Below are 15,232 nucleotides of genomic sequence, written 5' to 3' on the forward strand. Positions count from 1 at the left end.
GTTCTCTGAATGTGGGCAAGGCTGCATTTTTTGGCTAAGAATTAGTGAGTCTTTTGCTGCTTTTGTACAAGGCCAATTTCAGAGGGTGGTAACAGTGTAATTAGAGTTGCAGGTTAGGCCAGACTCGGCAGGGGTGGCGGGGTCCCTTCTTGAGGACAGTGGTAAACTGTTTGAGTTTCTAAAGGAAAAGAATGTTTGCACCAAAGGAGGCTGTTTGTTTTTGCTGACTGTTTGCTGGATCAATCCTAAGCTTCTCCCATAGCCGTGTACACCTCCCTGCTTCAAATATTTTTATCCATTTTCCATCTCAACCACACACTCTCTGAGGTAAAGAATAAAAACAAGAAATGCTGGAAATACTCAGCAGGTCTGGCAGCATCTGTGGATAGAGAAGCAGAGTTAACGTTTCAGGTCAGTGGCCCTTCTTCAGAACTGTGGTAAACAATTCCTTGCTCCAACAATCCTGTGTGGACAGAACTGTCTCCAAACTGCCCTCGATCTGACCATTTTAAATTGATGGACCCTGTCACTGACTCCCCAGCTAGTAATCTTTCCCTAGCCACTTATCAAAAGCTATTCATTTTATTATTCATTCATAGGATGTGGGTGTCACTGACCAGGCCAGCATTTATTGCCCATCCCTAATTGCCCTTGAGAAGGTGGTGGTGAGCTGCCTTCTTGAACCACTGCAGTCCATGTGGGGTAGGTAGACCCACAGTGCTGTTAGGAAGGGAGTTCCAGGATTTTGACCCAGCAACAGTGAAGGAACAGCGATATAGTTGCAAGTCAGGATGGTGTGTGACTTGGAGGGGAACTTGCAGGTGGTGATGTTCCCATGCATCTGCTGCTCTTGTGGTACCTAGGTGGTAGAGGTTATGGGTTTGGAAGGTACTGTCTGGTCTTGCAAGACACTAAGGCAGTCCAACACCATCATCACCACCTCAAAGGCCATTAGGGAAGAGGAATGAATGCTGGCCTTGTGAGTGATACTTCGTGAAATGAATAAATAAATTTAAAAAATCATCTAAAGTTTACTCCTTCTGTAGCCAGCCCTCTCCTAGTCAGTGTCAGGAAGAGTACGCTGTTTCTAACCACTGTTCCGTACTGGTGGGGGGGGGGGGTGGTTGTTACTAAGGAACATGGAGATAATGGATGTTGCTGTGCTGCTCTCTCCCAGGGATTGACATGGGGCAGTTGGGACTCCAAGTGGAAGTGTTAAAAAAAAAATGTAAATGCACACAGGTCAGTCAGAGCTCATTTCCTAATTACAGTTCCGAAACTCCTCTTGTTCTGAAGGGTTCTAATAATTCATCAAGAAAAAATTCACAGATAATACCAAAACTAAGATTCTAACCATATGTAAAGGCTGATCAATGTGGGGCTCTCTTCTCAAGGTAAGAGAAGGCTGGGGGGTGACCTGATAAAGGTGTTTAAAATTATGGCAGGGGTTTGATAGGATAGATGCAGAGAAGGTATTTCCACTTGTGGAAAATCCAAAACTAGGGGCGATTTAATATAAATAGTTACTAATAAATCCAATTGGGAATTCAGGAGAATGTTTCTTACCCTGAGAGTGGTGAGAATGTGGAATTCACGACCACCAGGAGAGAAAGGAGAAGGTTATGTAGATAGAGTTAGATAAAGGAGGTTGGGAGGAGGCTCATGTGGAGCATAAACACCAGCATGAAACTGTTGGGCCGAATGGCCTGTTTCTGTGCTGGTAATACTATGTATATAAAATAAATTGTTGCTGTGGTGATCTTACAGAACATCAATCAGCCTGGTGAATACCTCAATGGGTGGCATTCTTTGTCCTGCGAATCCCAAAGGAAAGAGTATTCCTCCTCGTGGAGTAGACATGGTCTAGATTTAACTGGTGGAGCAGGCGATGTGCATGTCAAACAACACTGGAGTCGGCACAAGTGGACCTGGAAGAGTAACTGTATGTGTGCTCTCTCTACCTCCAGCTGCAGTTGGAATGAGCTGCCCCTGAGTGTGTGGTGCAGCCTGGCTGGGATGGTGCTCCTGAGGAAGCTGGTGCCCAACTGAAGGGAATGTTGCGGTGGGCGGTACACCTGGAAGGAGGTCCGCGGAGGGTGAACCATGCTGCTGTGGCTGTCGGACATAAAGTCTATTCGTTTGGTGGATATTGCTCAGGCGAGGATTATGAGACCCTTCGGCAAATCGATGTGCACGTTTTTAATGCGGGTAAGCACTAAAGGATCTATTTATAGGTGATCGTGGGTGAAGGAGGGCGTGCATTTATTTTTTGTTTCATTGTGCACTTCCCCTTTTAATATGCTGAACTTCAGAACCTCTGCCAGTCCCACAATGTGTAAGATTTTTATGTGTTTAGGCGGGCTGTTGACTAGCTTTTTTTTTTACAGACACTGGTTTCTTAATCAAGATAGAGAGTTTATTAAGCACAGCAAGAATGTACAAGCAATGTTCAACCATTGGCAATAGTTATACGGCAGAGTGTCGGGTATCTTCGGTCCTTGCCTTCTGAGCTGTTGTGGCACCATCTTTCTTGTGTTCTGTTGACTGTAGGGTGTTCTGTAAACTAGGTTGGTCTCTTGAGTCGGTGCGTCCCGAGTTGTCCCGGCACCTGGCATTTATGTCCCACTCCGAGGATTCCTTCCTTCCATATTAGGCTACATTCCACTTTAACCCTTGTGATTGGTCTGATATGACCCTACTCTCCGTACATTGTCTCTGCAGACAGCTGGATGGCCCAAGTCGTCACACAATGGGGTATGTTTGCCCATCAACATTCCAGCCTTGAATGGTCTCTGAATATCTTTATTTGTATTATCACCCTCATGGGGCTTACAAATGTATCCCTTTATTGTGACTGAGTCTGTCTTCATTGAAATGCAGAAGGGCAGTTATCAAGTTCCGAAGAAGGGTCACTGACCCGCAACGTTAACTCTGCTTCTCTTTCCACAGATGCTGCCAGACCTGCTGAGTGGTTCCAGCATTTCTTGTTTTTATTTCAGTTATCAAGTTATCTGGTCTCATAGCAGAGCTATTTCTGCTATTGTTACAGTAAACATAGTCTCCCAGCATTTCTCCACTACAGCATACAAACATACATTTCACATAACAACATGATTCTAAACACAAGATCCATAAATTGGTCTTAATCTAATACATTGCTACATATACAAAGTATAACTTCCTGAGCATAACCACAACATAACCTAAAATCATTCTACTTAAAACTCACATGAGACGCTATAGTTTAATCAGACCATAATTTATATAAATTCAGCCAACAGTTCCTACAGTCCCCACCATGAGGTTGAAATGCCAGCTGGCATTGTTCCCTCATACATTATCTCTTAAGGAGGACATATCCTTCCATGGTCTCCTGTCCAATTTTCATTTTCTTTTTTAATTCCCCTGATTTGTCTTAAGGCACACACCAAAATCAGAATTATCCCCAATTGAACAATTACCAAGACATGGGGAATGATCCTGATCCATAGAAAAATAGGAACAGGAGTAGGCCATTCGGCCCTTCGGGCCTGTTCCACTATTCAAAAAAGATAATGGCTGATTGCCTAATTCAGTACTCTGTTCCCGCTTTCTCCCCATATCCCTTGATCCCTTTGGTATTAAGAAATATATCTGTCTCCTTCTTGAATATATTTAATGACTTGGCCTCCACTGCCTTCTGCGGTAGAGAATTCCACAGGTTCACCACCCTCTGAGTGAAGAAATTTCTCCTCATTGTGGTTCTAAATGGCATACCCCCTATCCTGAGACTGTTACCCCTGGTTCTGGACTCCCCAGCCATTGGGAACATCCTCCCTGCATCTAGCCTGTCTAGTCCTGTTCGAATTTTATAGGTTTCTATGAGATCCCCTCTCATTCTTCTAAACTCTAATGAATATAGGCCTAGTTGACCTAATCTCTTCTCGTGCGTCAATCCTGCCATCCCAGGAATCAGCCTAGTAGATCTTCTTTGCACTCCCTCCATGGCAAAAACATCCTCAGATAAGGAGACCAAAATTACACACAGTACTCCAGATGTGGTCTCACCAAGGCCCTGTATAACTGCAGTAAGACATCCTTGCTCCTGTACTCAAATCCTCTTGCAATGAAGGCCAACATACCATTCGCCGCCTTGTTGCAGAATATAAAAGTATTTGTTGGATGTATTGATTCTTTGGAATAGGTCAGTCAGATGTTTGGGAAAAGAGGGAATATCATAACCAAATCTACTGACATGTTGACGTAATGCTCCTTGAGGTCATCGTTAACAGTGATCTTTATTTACTGATGATTCCTTATACTGAGTAGGAGCTTGTTTCCTATCTGAGTTGTTAGAAAGCTTAAAGCAAAATTCTCCCTTATTTACTTGTCACACTAAACTGCCATATGTATACTCTGTGTGGGTAGTAACAACACAATAAATGGGGACTGCCTCCCCGCTCACCATTTCCATTGTACAGTTGAGGGGGATCTTTGTTCCAGGTGAATCCACATGCTGGAGCAATTTTCTACAATATTACAAGGACGTACAAAGGCATCCTCTGACTGGAGACATCCAGTCATCGGTGGATTTTGGTATCTAACTATGTGAATCCACATCCAGTCATCGGTGAATTTTGGTATCTAATTATGTGAATCCACATTATATTCTGTTCCTTAGCAACTGTTGCTGTAATTCCAGATTCCCAAGACCAATTCTTTATTCTTTTACTGAAGTTCGTCACTGTAACTGGACACTAGATACAGAATGAACCTCATAGCTGGTGTGCCTTCACCCTCTCGGGCACCTCTGCTGAACGTAGGCAGCCATTCAGCCCCTCGTGTCTGTTCTGCCATTCAAGGAGGACGGTAGCATGGTGTTAATATGACTAGACCAGTGATCCAGGGGCCTGGACTAATGCTTCGGAGACATGAGTTCAAATCCCACCAGGGCAGCTGGGGAATTTAAATTCAATTAATCTGGAATAAATCTCAGTAATGGCGATCAAAACATGGCAGGTTTTCCCTACAATCCTATCTGGTTCACTAATGTCTCTTCAGGGAAGAAAATCCGTCTGGCCTGCATGTGACTCTGTTTCTCAATATTATCTACTTCCACCATCTCCTGAGGGAGCCTATTCCGTAGATTGACCAGTCATTTGAAATATTGTTTCTGCAGGTTAGTTTTGAATTTACCCCTTGAGCGCAGAGTATGTCCTCTGGTTCTGCTCTGCTGGACAAGGTGAAACAGCTTGTCATGGTCAACAGTATCCAGTCCCTTTAGATTCCTAAAAACTGCCATCATGTCAGCTGCCAATGCAGCTCGAGGAATCTGTCTGTTCGTTTTCCCGGTGTTACATAAACTCATTAACTTATCTCTTTGAACCCATCCCCTTGTGTAATCTTGACTTGGACACTGGCCATCATCTGCATTTGAGTTGAAAGAGGAAGTTGGTGACTGCAAGGCCATTGACGGTTGATCAACAGTATCTTGTTTGGTAGCAGGATAGCGTCTCCTGAAACGACCCAAGTTTCCTTTCATGGGAGATTGTCGGCCCTTAGTTTCCTCTTTGGAAAACATTGTGTCCCACAGATTCCAGGCAAGGACACACTGGCGAGCAGAGCCCATCTTGTCAATTTGCTGCTGTTGTTTATCTCGGACAAGCACAAGGTTTTAAAACGAGAAGTCTCAAACAGACTGGGTCTTGAGCCTCCTCCTGTGGTATTTATCACCCGGAGTCCACCCTGCTCAAACAAGAGCAGAGCCATGTCACACACTGGGCTCAACAGGTGCCAGGAGGCCAGAGTGATGCAGCATGTAGGGTCCCGCTGCCTGGCGGTACCGGGGCCTCTGGGGTCCAGCTGCCTGGCGGTGCCCAGAAGAGTAGGGGCAATCATCAGACTTATAAAGCTGCAAGAACAAGACAAGTCAATGCTCTTATGTGAATCTACTTGCCCATCTCCTCATTACTGTGAGTGACTCACTGTGCAATCCTGATGTATGTTGTGTTGAAAGTAGTCTGCAATTTCTTAGGACCAAATCCAGTCTGGTGCTTCTTAGCTGCTGCTGTGAGTTCCCTCGCTCTCTTTTTATAATTGTTTTGTTTATATTTTCTTTTCTGCTCTAGTTTCGTTTCGCTGGATGAAGCTCCCGCCCTTTCGCTCAGAGAGGAGGGAACATTCCCCTCAGGTGCCCTACATGAGGTATGGACACACCGCAGTGCTTGTCGATGATGCCATCTACATCTGGGGTGGAAGGAATGACACCGAGGGAGCGTGCAATGTGCTGTATGCATTTGATGTCAGTAAGTACGCTGTCGGGATGTCGCCTTGTTACAGTTCTCCACCCATACAGGAGTTGTGCTCCTACCCGTCCTACTCCTTATCTGATGGATTGCACACTGTTGGTTGTGCGAGATAGGCCTATGGTGCAGGAAGAGAGATGGGGGCAGCTCAGATATTGGAGCAGATGTTTCCTGTTTTAAGTGGCTGCAGTTTGCAGTGCCGGTTCTCTTGTTAATTAGAAGGCTCTCGTGCCTCAATTACAATCGGGTGATGCTCCTGAAAGTAATCCAGGCTAACACTCCAGGGGCGGTGCTGCGGGAGGCCCTGCCCTGCCAGAGGGGGCGGTGCTGCGGGAGGCCCTGCCCTGCCAGAGAGAGCCGTCGTTTGGTTGAGATGTTAAACCAAGGCCCCATCTGCCCCCTCAGCTGGATGTGAAAGATCTCACAGCACTATTGGGAGGGCAACACGGGGGTTCCTGATCAATACTTCTAGTACCGAAAACAAATTATCTGTTAATTACTGCCTCGTTGTTTGTGGGATTTTGCTTTGCTCAACTTGGAACTTTCACAACTTTCGGATGTCCTAAAGCGCTTTTTCTGTGAAATGAAGTCTCTACGGAAATGCAGCAGTCAATTTGTGCACAGCAAGATCCAACGAGCAAAAATTTGGATAAATGATCAGGTAATTCAGGTAATCTGTTTGTGATGGAGTGATAAATATTGTCTATTGGGACGAAATTCCATGACTATTTTTGAAATAGTGCCATGGGGTCTTTTCCAAAAGCTTCCCACACTGACTGTGCAGAGCTCCTTCAGTGCTACACTGAAGTGTTGGACTGAATTGTGTTCAGGCCTCTGGAGTTTGCTTTGAACTCATGCCCTCCTGACTGAGGGGAGAGTCTGACTGAGCCATTGCTGAAAGCAAAGTAGTTTACGCTCTGTCACGATCATGCTCTGCTATCAATTGTTGGAACGTGGGGAAAGCAAATTGTAGCGAATGGTACAGAAGTTGTAATTAGTGCATTGCCTCAAAATCCTTTAATCAGCAGCACCCACCCCAGGTTGCAGCCTGTCCATCCATGCGGAGATCCCTCCCGGCCGTGGCCTTTCCGCCCATGCAGAGCTCCCTGTCCGATGCTGGAGTATCAGTCTAGATTATGGGCTCGAGGCTGCACTTCACAAAGTGCTCATTGGCTGTATAAGGCTTTGAGATATTCTGAGGTCATGAAAGGTGATTTATAAAATGCAAGGTCTCTCTTTTGAATCCGTGACCTGGCCTGGAGGTGAAAGTGCTCTCCAGCGTGACTCCAAATAACAATGTGCCTACAAGTTCACAAATGGAGAGATGTGTGCATTTGTTTTGGTGACTGCTGCTGCCCTGTTTCCTCACGCTCTCTGGTTCCACCTGCAGGCACACACAACTGGTCCACTCCGAAGGTTCACGGCTCGATTCCCGGTGCGCGGGATGGGCACTCTGCCTGCGCTCTGGGCAAGTGCATGTTCATCTTCGGAGGTTATGAACAGCTGGTAAGAAATCTCATAGAACGATACAGCACAGAAGGAGGCCATTTAGCCCATACGGCTATCCAATTAATACCACTCCCCTCTCTTTCGCCATAGCCTCACAAATTTATTCTGCAAGTATTTATCCAATTCCTTTTTTGAAAGTTGTTATTGAGTCAGCTTCCGCTGCCCTTTCAGGCAGAACATTCCGGATCACAACCCGCTGTCACCTCTGGTTCTTTTACCGTAAATCTGTGTCCTCTGGTTACCAACCATTGAAAACAACAGTTTCTCCTTATTTACTCGATCAAAACCCTTCCTGATTTTGAATACCTCTATATTAAATCTCTTGACCACCTCTGCTTTAAGGAGAACAGTCCCAGCTTTTCCAGTCTCTCCACATAACTGATGTCCTGCACCCCATTCAAGTAAACCTCTCCACCCTTTCCAAGACCTTGACATCCTTCCTGAAATGTGGTGTCCAGAATTGGACATGCTACGTCAGCTGAGGCCTAACCAGTGATTTACAAAGGTTTAGCATAACTTTGGTACTGTGTGCCTCTATTTATAAAGCTGCCAAGGACCCCATTTGCTTTTTAACTGCTTTATCAACTTGTCCTGCCACCTTCAAATACATAAGTATGCCTACATTAAAGTTGTTGGAATGCTGACCATGCCCATTGAACCCAGATTCCTGTGTCAAGTGTTATGAGTAGGGTAAGGATAATTCGAACAGTCATGGACACTAGAGTCAGCAATATGTCTGACAATTAACTGACCAGTCCAACGATACCTTCCTGCAGTCTACAGCTTTCTTTATCATTATCGACCACTCGGGTCAATTTTTGTATTATCTACAAACTTCTTAATCGTAGCCCCTACATTTCAAGCTCTAATCATTGGCACACCACAAACAAGGGATCCATACAAACATAGGAGTTAGGGGCAGGAGCAGGCCACTCCAGCCTGCTCTGCCATTCGGCATGATCTTGGCTGATCTGATTGTAATCTCAACTCCACATTCCCACTTATCCCTGATAACCTTTCACCCCCTTGCTTCTCAAGAATCTATCTACCTCTGCCTTAAAAGTTTTCAAAGACTCTGCTTCCACCTTTTTGAGGAAGAGGGTTCCAAAAACTTCAACCGTCAGAGAAAATTTCTCATTTCTGTCTTAAATGGGCAACCCCCTCATTTTTAAACAGTGAACTCTAGTTCTAGATTCTCCCACAAAGGGAAACATCCTTTCCACATCCACCCTGTCAAGACCCCTCAGGATCTTGTATGTTTCAATCAAGTGACCTTTTGCTCCTCTAAACTCCAGCGGATACAAACCTAGCCTAGCCTATCCAACTTTTTCTCATGAGACAACCTGCTCATTCCAGGTATTAGTCTAGTAAATTAAACGCAAAATACTGCGGATGCTGGAAATCTGAAATAAAAACAAGAAATGTTGGAACCACTCAGCAGGCCTGGCAGCATCTGTGGAAAGAGAAGCAGAGTTAACGTTTCGGGTCAGTGACCCTTCTTCGGAACTAGTCTAGTAAACCTTCTCTGAACTGCTTCCAATGCATTCACATCCATCCTTAAATAAGGAGACCAATACTGTACATAGTATTCCAGATGTGGTCTCACCAATGCCCTGTATAACTGAAGCATAACCTCCCTACTTTTGTATTCAGTTCCCCTCACAATAAATGATAACATTCTATTAGCTTTCCTAATTACATTACCTGCATACGAACTTTTGCAATTCATGCAGTAGGACACCCAGATCCCTCTGCATCTCAGAGCTCTGCAATCTCTCACCATTTAGATAATATGCTTTTTTTCTTCCTGCCAAAGTGGACAATTTCACATTTTCCCACATTATACTCCATTTGCCAGATCTTTGCCCACTCACTTAACCTATCTATATCCCTTTGTAGCCCCCTTATGTCCTCTTCACAAGTTACTTTCCTATCTTTGTGTCATCAGAAAATTTAGCAACCTTACCTTCAGTCCCTTCATCCAAGTCATTTATATCAGTTGTAAAAATGTGAGGCCCCAGTACATATCCACCAGTTCCCCTTTATCCACAGCACGTTACTACTTTAACGAACTCCAATAAATTGGTTAGACATGATTTCCATTTCACGAAACCATTCTGACTCTACTTGATTACCTTGAATTTTTCTAAGTGCCCTGTTAGAAGCTATGATTAAAGACATTATAACATTTTCACCATGACAGATGTTAAGCTAACTGTCCTGTTGTATCCTGCTTTCTATCTCCTCCCTTTTTGAATAAAGGAGTTACATTGGCAAATTCTAATCTAATGGAACCTTCCCCGAGTCTAGGGAATTTTGGAAAATCAAAACCAAGGCATCAACCATCTCACTAGCCATTTCTTTTAAGACCCTACGATGAAGTCCATCATGACCCAGGGACTTGTCAGCCTGCAGCTCCAACAATTTGTTCAGTACCACTTCCCTGGTGATTGTAATTTTCGAGTTCCTCCCTCCCTTCCATTTCCTGACTTGCAGCTGATACTGGGATGTTACTTGTATCCTCTATAGTGAAGATAGATGCAAAATACCTGTTCAATTCATCTGCCATTTCCTTATTTTGCATTATTAATTCCCTAGACTCACTTTCTAAAGGATTAACGCTCACTTTGTTAACTCTCCTACATATCTACAGAAACTCTTACTATCTGTTTTTATGTTTCTAGATAGTTTTCTCTTGTACTCTAATTTTTCCCTTAATTAATCTTTCAGACATTTTGTTTTTATATTCTGTCCAATCTTCTGACCTGCTACCCATCTTTGCACAATTATAGGCTTTTTCTTTAAGTTTGATACTATCTTTAACTGTTTTAGTTAATCACGGATGGTGGATCCTCCCCTTGGAATTTTTCTTTCTTGTTGGAATGTATCTATTCCGTGTATTCTGAAATATCCCCTTAAATGTCTGCCACTGCATCTCTATTGATCTGTCCCTTAACCTACTTTGCCAGTTCACTTTAGCTAGCTCTGCTTTCATGCTGTCATAATTGCCCTTATTTAAGTTTAAAATACTAGTCTTAAATCCACTCTTCTCTCCCTCAAAGTGAATATAAAATTCAATAATATTCTGATCGCGGCTCCTTCGGGGTGCCTTCACTATGAGGTCATTAATCCTATCTCATTGCACAATATCAGGTCTAGTATAGCCTGTTGGTTGGCTCCAGAACATGCTGTTCTAAGAAACTATCCCAAAACATTCTATGAACTCCTCATCTCGGCTACCTTTGCCCGTCTTATTTTTACGGTCTATATGTGGATTAAAATCCCCCATGATTATCGCCGTACCTTTCTGACAAGCTCCCATTATTTCTTCCTTTATACCCTGTCCTACAGTGTGGTTAATGTTAGGGGGCCTGTACATCACTGCAAGTGACTTCTTGCCTTTATCATTTCTCATCTCGACCCAAACCGCTTCGACATCCTTGTTTCCAGAACATGGGCCATTCCTCTCTATTGTGCTAATACCAACATTAATTGAGTCACCCCGCCACCTTTTCCTAGCTTCCTGTCCTTCCTAAATATCATATACCCTTCAATATTCAGGTCCCAATCTATGTCATCCTGCAGCCATGTCTCTGTAATGGTTATCAGATTGTACTAATTTATTTCTATTTGTGCTGTCAGTTCATCGGTTTTGTTTCGAATGCTATGTGCATTCAGATACAGAGCCTTTAGTTGTATTTTTTTTATTATTTTTGTAACCTCTAGCCTTATCTGCTGATTTACTGTTTGATTTGTACTCTGTCCCTTCCTGTCGTGGTCTGTTTATCATTTCTCATATTAGTATCTTTCTCTCTTGCCTTGTCTCTACTCTTTGATTTACCACATCTTCTCAAGTTAGATCCCTTGACCCCACTATTTTTAGTTTAAAACCCTCTCTACTTCCCTAGCGGCTCGCTAGAACACTGGTCCCAGCACAGTTCATGTATAGACCATTCCAATGGTACAGCCCCCACTTTATACCCAGTACTGGTGCCAGTGCCCCACAAACCGGAACCCACTTCTACCACATCAGTCTTTGAACCAGAGATTATTACCTTTTGAGGTACTGCTTAATTTGGTGCCTAGCTCCTCGTACTGACTATGCAGAACCTCCTTTCCTTGTCCTGCCTATGTTGTTGGTACTTGCATGGACCACGACAACTGGATCCTCCCCCTTCTAGTGTAGGTTCCTCTCCAGCCCTGAGCAGATATCCCGACCCCTGGCACTAGGAGGGCAACACAGCCTTCTGGGCTCTTGCTCTTTGCTACAGAGAACCGTGTCAATCCTCCTCAGTATACTGTCCCCAACTACCACTACTATCCGGTGCTTGAACAGCATCCTTGTACTATGGTGCCATGACCAGTCTGCCCATCCACCCTGCAGACCTTGCTTTCGTCCACACAGGTTGCAAGAAGCTCAGACCTGTTTGACAATTGCAAAGGCTGAGGCTCATGCACTACTGTTTGCTCGGTTGCTTTACCTGCCTTACAGTCACACCCTCCTGTCCCTCACTGCTGACCAAAACAGATGACCCTATCTCTCTGCCTCCCTGATGTTGCACAGTGTCTGCAGTTCAGCTTCCAGATCAATAATACTGATCCAGAATTCCTCTAGCTGCTTACACTTTCTGCAAACATATTTGTCCTGCATCATGTTGGCATCCAGGGGATCCGCATTCCACAGCTGCAACACGACACCTGTCCTGCCATTGTTGTTTAGTTAATTTAGTATAAATATTTTCCTAATTAGCTTTGAATAATTCCTATGTATACTATTTATTGTGCTTATTAAATGCTAGTACCACCTATAACTAAGCGTCGTATGTTTCTTAATTACACAGCTATGTGTTGTAGTTATTTATTTTAAGGTTTTAGTTTTTATTTATAGGTCTTTCCAACCAAACAGCTCCTTTCACTGCACAGAAATAAGAACCAGATGCTGGAGGGTGAAAATAGTAGAAAAAAGAGCACTTCCTCCTCCTCCTCCCGCCTTTCACCAAACTCCCCACTCACCAAACTCATATCTGCACACTCTACTTACAATCTTCACTCTGTTAACTCACCAGCCAATCACTTACCTCCTTCCCTGTGATGTCACACCACCATTTTTCTTTTAAAATGGCAGTTCTGACTGGCTCCTGGCAACAGCTATCCCCCGCTGCTGTTCTCACTCTTTCCCGCCGTTCGTAGACTGACTTCTCGCTGCTTCTGCATGCTTTTATCCTCACTGCTTGTCTCGCTCTTTCCCGCCACTCGCCGACCCAGTAATGAGCCATGCGGAACCTCACTGGAAACAGCCTTCCAGTCACTAAAACACCCATCAATCATTACCCTTTACTTCCTGCTGCTGAGCCAGTTTTGGATCCAACTTTGCCTTGGATCCCATGGGCTTTTACTTTCGTGACCGGTCTTCTGTTAGCAGCCTGGGATACATATCATTTGGGTGTGGCCATTTATTCTTTTCATAGATCCTAATAACTTTAATATTTCCTCCCTCATTATTATACAGTCCGATATTTCGCACTCCTCAACAACAAAGACAAACACAAAGTATTCCTGAAGAACCATGCCCATGTCTTCTGCCTCTACACGCACGTTACCTTTCTGGTCTCTAACTGGCCTTGCTCTTTCTTTTAGTAATCCTCTTGCTCTTTATGTATTCATGCCCTCTCTTTTCTAATTTCCTTTTTAATTTCAGCCCTGCATTTTCAAGACTCCTTGAGGCTTTCTGCAGTATTGAGCTCTCAGTATCTGACACGAGCTTCTCTTTTTTTTTTCTTTTGTCTTATCCAACTCTGCATGCTGTTTCACATCCAGGGGGATCTAGATTTGGGAGTCTTACCCTTTTTCTTTGTCCATCTCCTCCTTGAATATCTCCCACTGCTCTGACACTGATTTACCTTCAAACTGTTTCCTGTCCACTTTTGCCAAATCATATCTCTGCTTAATAAGCCTGCCCTTTCCCCAATTAAAAACTTTTTTTTATATTCCTGGTCTATCTTTGTCCTTTTCCATAACTGCTCTAAATCCAACTGAATTATGATCACTTCCACCAAAGTGCTCCCCAACTGATAGCCCTTCCACCTGCCCAGCTTCATTCCCTAAAATTAAGTCTAGAGCTGTCCCTTCTCTTGTTGGGCTTGCTACATACTGGCTAAAAAAGTTCTCCTGAATGCATTTCAAGAATTCTGCTTCTTCTGCCTTTTACACTAACACTATACCAGTTAATATTAGCCACCTTCAAATGGCTCGGAATGCATATTGACTGCTCACCACCTCTGGTCCAGTACACCTACTCAGCATCTATGCTCCAACACTCTGCTCCCCACCTGAAGTTAAAGACCAGTTCTACGAGGAACTCCATAATATCATTAGTAGCATTCCTAGTACCAAACATTTGTTCCTGCTGGGGGACTTTAATGCCAGGGTTGGGGCCCACCATGACTTATGGCCCTCCTGCTTTGGGCGCTATGGCATTGGAAGGATGAATGAGAATAGACAGAGACTGCTTGAGTTGTGTACCTATCACAACCTCTGCATCACCAACTCGTTCTCTCATACTAAACCCTGTCACCAGCTTTCATGGAGGCACCCAAGATCACGTCGTTGGCACCAGCTGGACCTCATAGACACAAGGCGAGCCTCGATAAACTGTGTCCAAATCACATGCAGCTTCCACAGTGCAGACTGCGACACCGACTGCTCCCTGGTGTGCAGCAAAGTTAGACTCAAACCAAAGAAGCTACATCATTTCAAGCAGAAGGGCCGCCCGCGCATCAACACTAAGAGAATTTCTTATCCATAGCTGTTACATAAGTTTCTAAATTCACTTGAAAAAGCCCTTCAAAACACTCCTGCAGTGGATGCAGAGACGAAGTGGGCCCACATCAGAGACACCATCTATAACTCAGCAATGACCATCTTTGGCAAATGTGAGAAGCAGAATGCAGACTGGTTTCAATCTCTAGCCGCTAAACGCACTGCACTGTTGAACTACAAGAAAACCCTCAGCGAGTTAACATCTGTAGCACTTAAAGCAGCCAGAAGCGCTGCACAAAGAACAGCCAAGCGCTGTGCAAATGACTACTGGCAACACCTATGCAGTCGTATTCAGCTGGCCTCCGACACTGGAAACATCAGAGGAATGTATGATGGCATTAAAAGAGCTTTTGGGCCAACCATCAAGAAGATCGCCACCCCCCCCCCCCTCTCAAGTCTAAATCGGGGGGCACGATCACTAAACAATGCAAGCAAATGGACCGCTGGGTGGAGCACTACCTAGAACTGTACTCCAGGGAAAATGTTGTCACTGATACCGCATTCAATGCAGCCCAGTCTCTGCCAGTCATGGATGAGCTGAACGAACAACCAACAAAATCGGAACTCAGTGATGTCGTTGATTCTCTAGCCAGTGGAAAAACCCCTGGGAAGGATGGCAT

The 15,232-nt window shown here is 44.3% G+C and overlaps 1 protein-coding gene across 3 annotated transcripts in view; it reads left to right on the forward strand.

The window, feature by feature from the left end:
• Positions 1-15,232, forward strand: part of klhdc3 (kelch domain containing 3) — a 317,322-nt gene that overhangs the window by 22,737 nt on the left and 279,353 nt on the right. For all 3 annotated transcript variants that reach the window (XM_068028321.1, XM_068028320.1, XM_068028322.1), the window contains 3 exons: positions 1,968-2,208; positions 6,108-6,284; positions 7,675-7,790. In XM_068028321.1, the coding sequence (XP_067884422.1) occupies positions 2,055-2,208; positions 6,108-6,284; positions 7,675-7,790 (447 nt within the window). In that variant the 5' untranslated portion in view covers positions 1,968-2,054. The remainder of the gene's footprint in view (positions 1-1,967; positions 2,209-6,107; positions 6,285-7,674; positions 7,791-15,232) is intronic.

This window comes from Heterodontus francisci, chromosome 3 (assembly GCF_036365525.1).
Source record: "Heterodontus francisci isolate sHetFra1 chromosome 3, sHetFra1.hap1, whole genome shotgun sequence".
Taxonomy (NCBI): Eukaryota; Metazoa; Chordata; class Chondrichthyes; order Heterodontiformes; family Heterodontidae; genus Heterodontus; species Heterodontus francisci.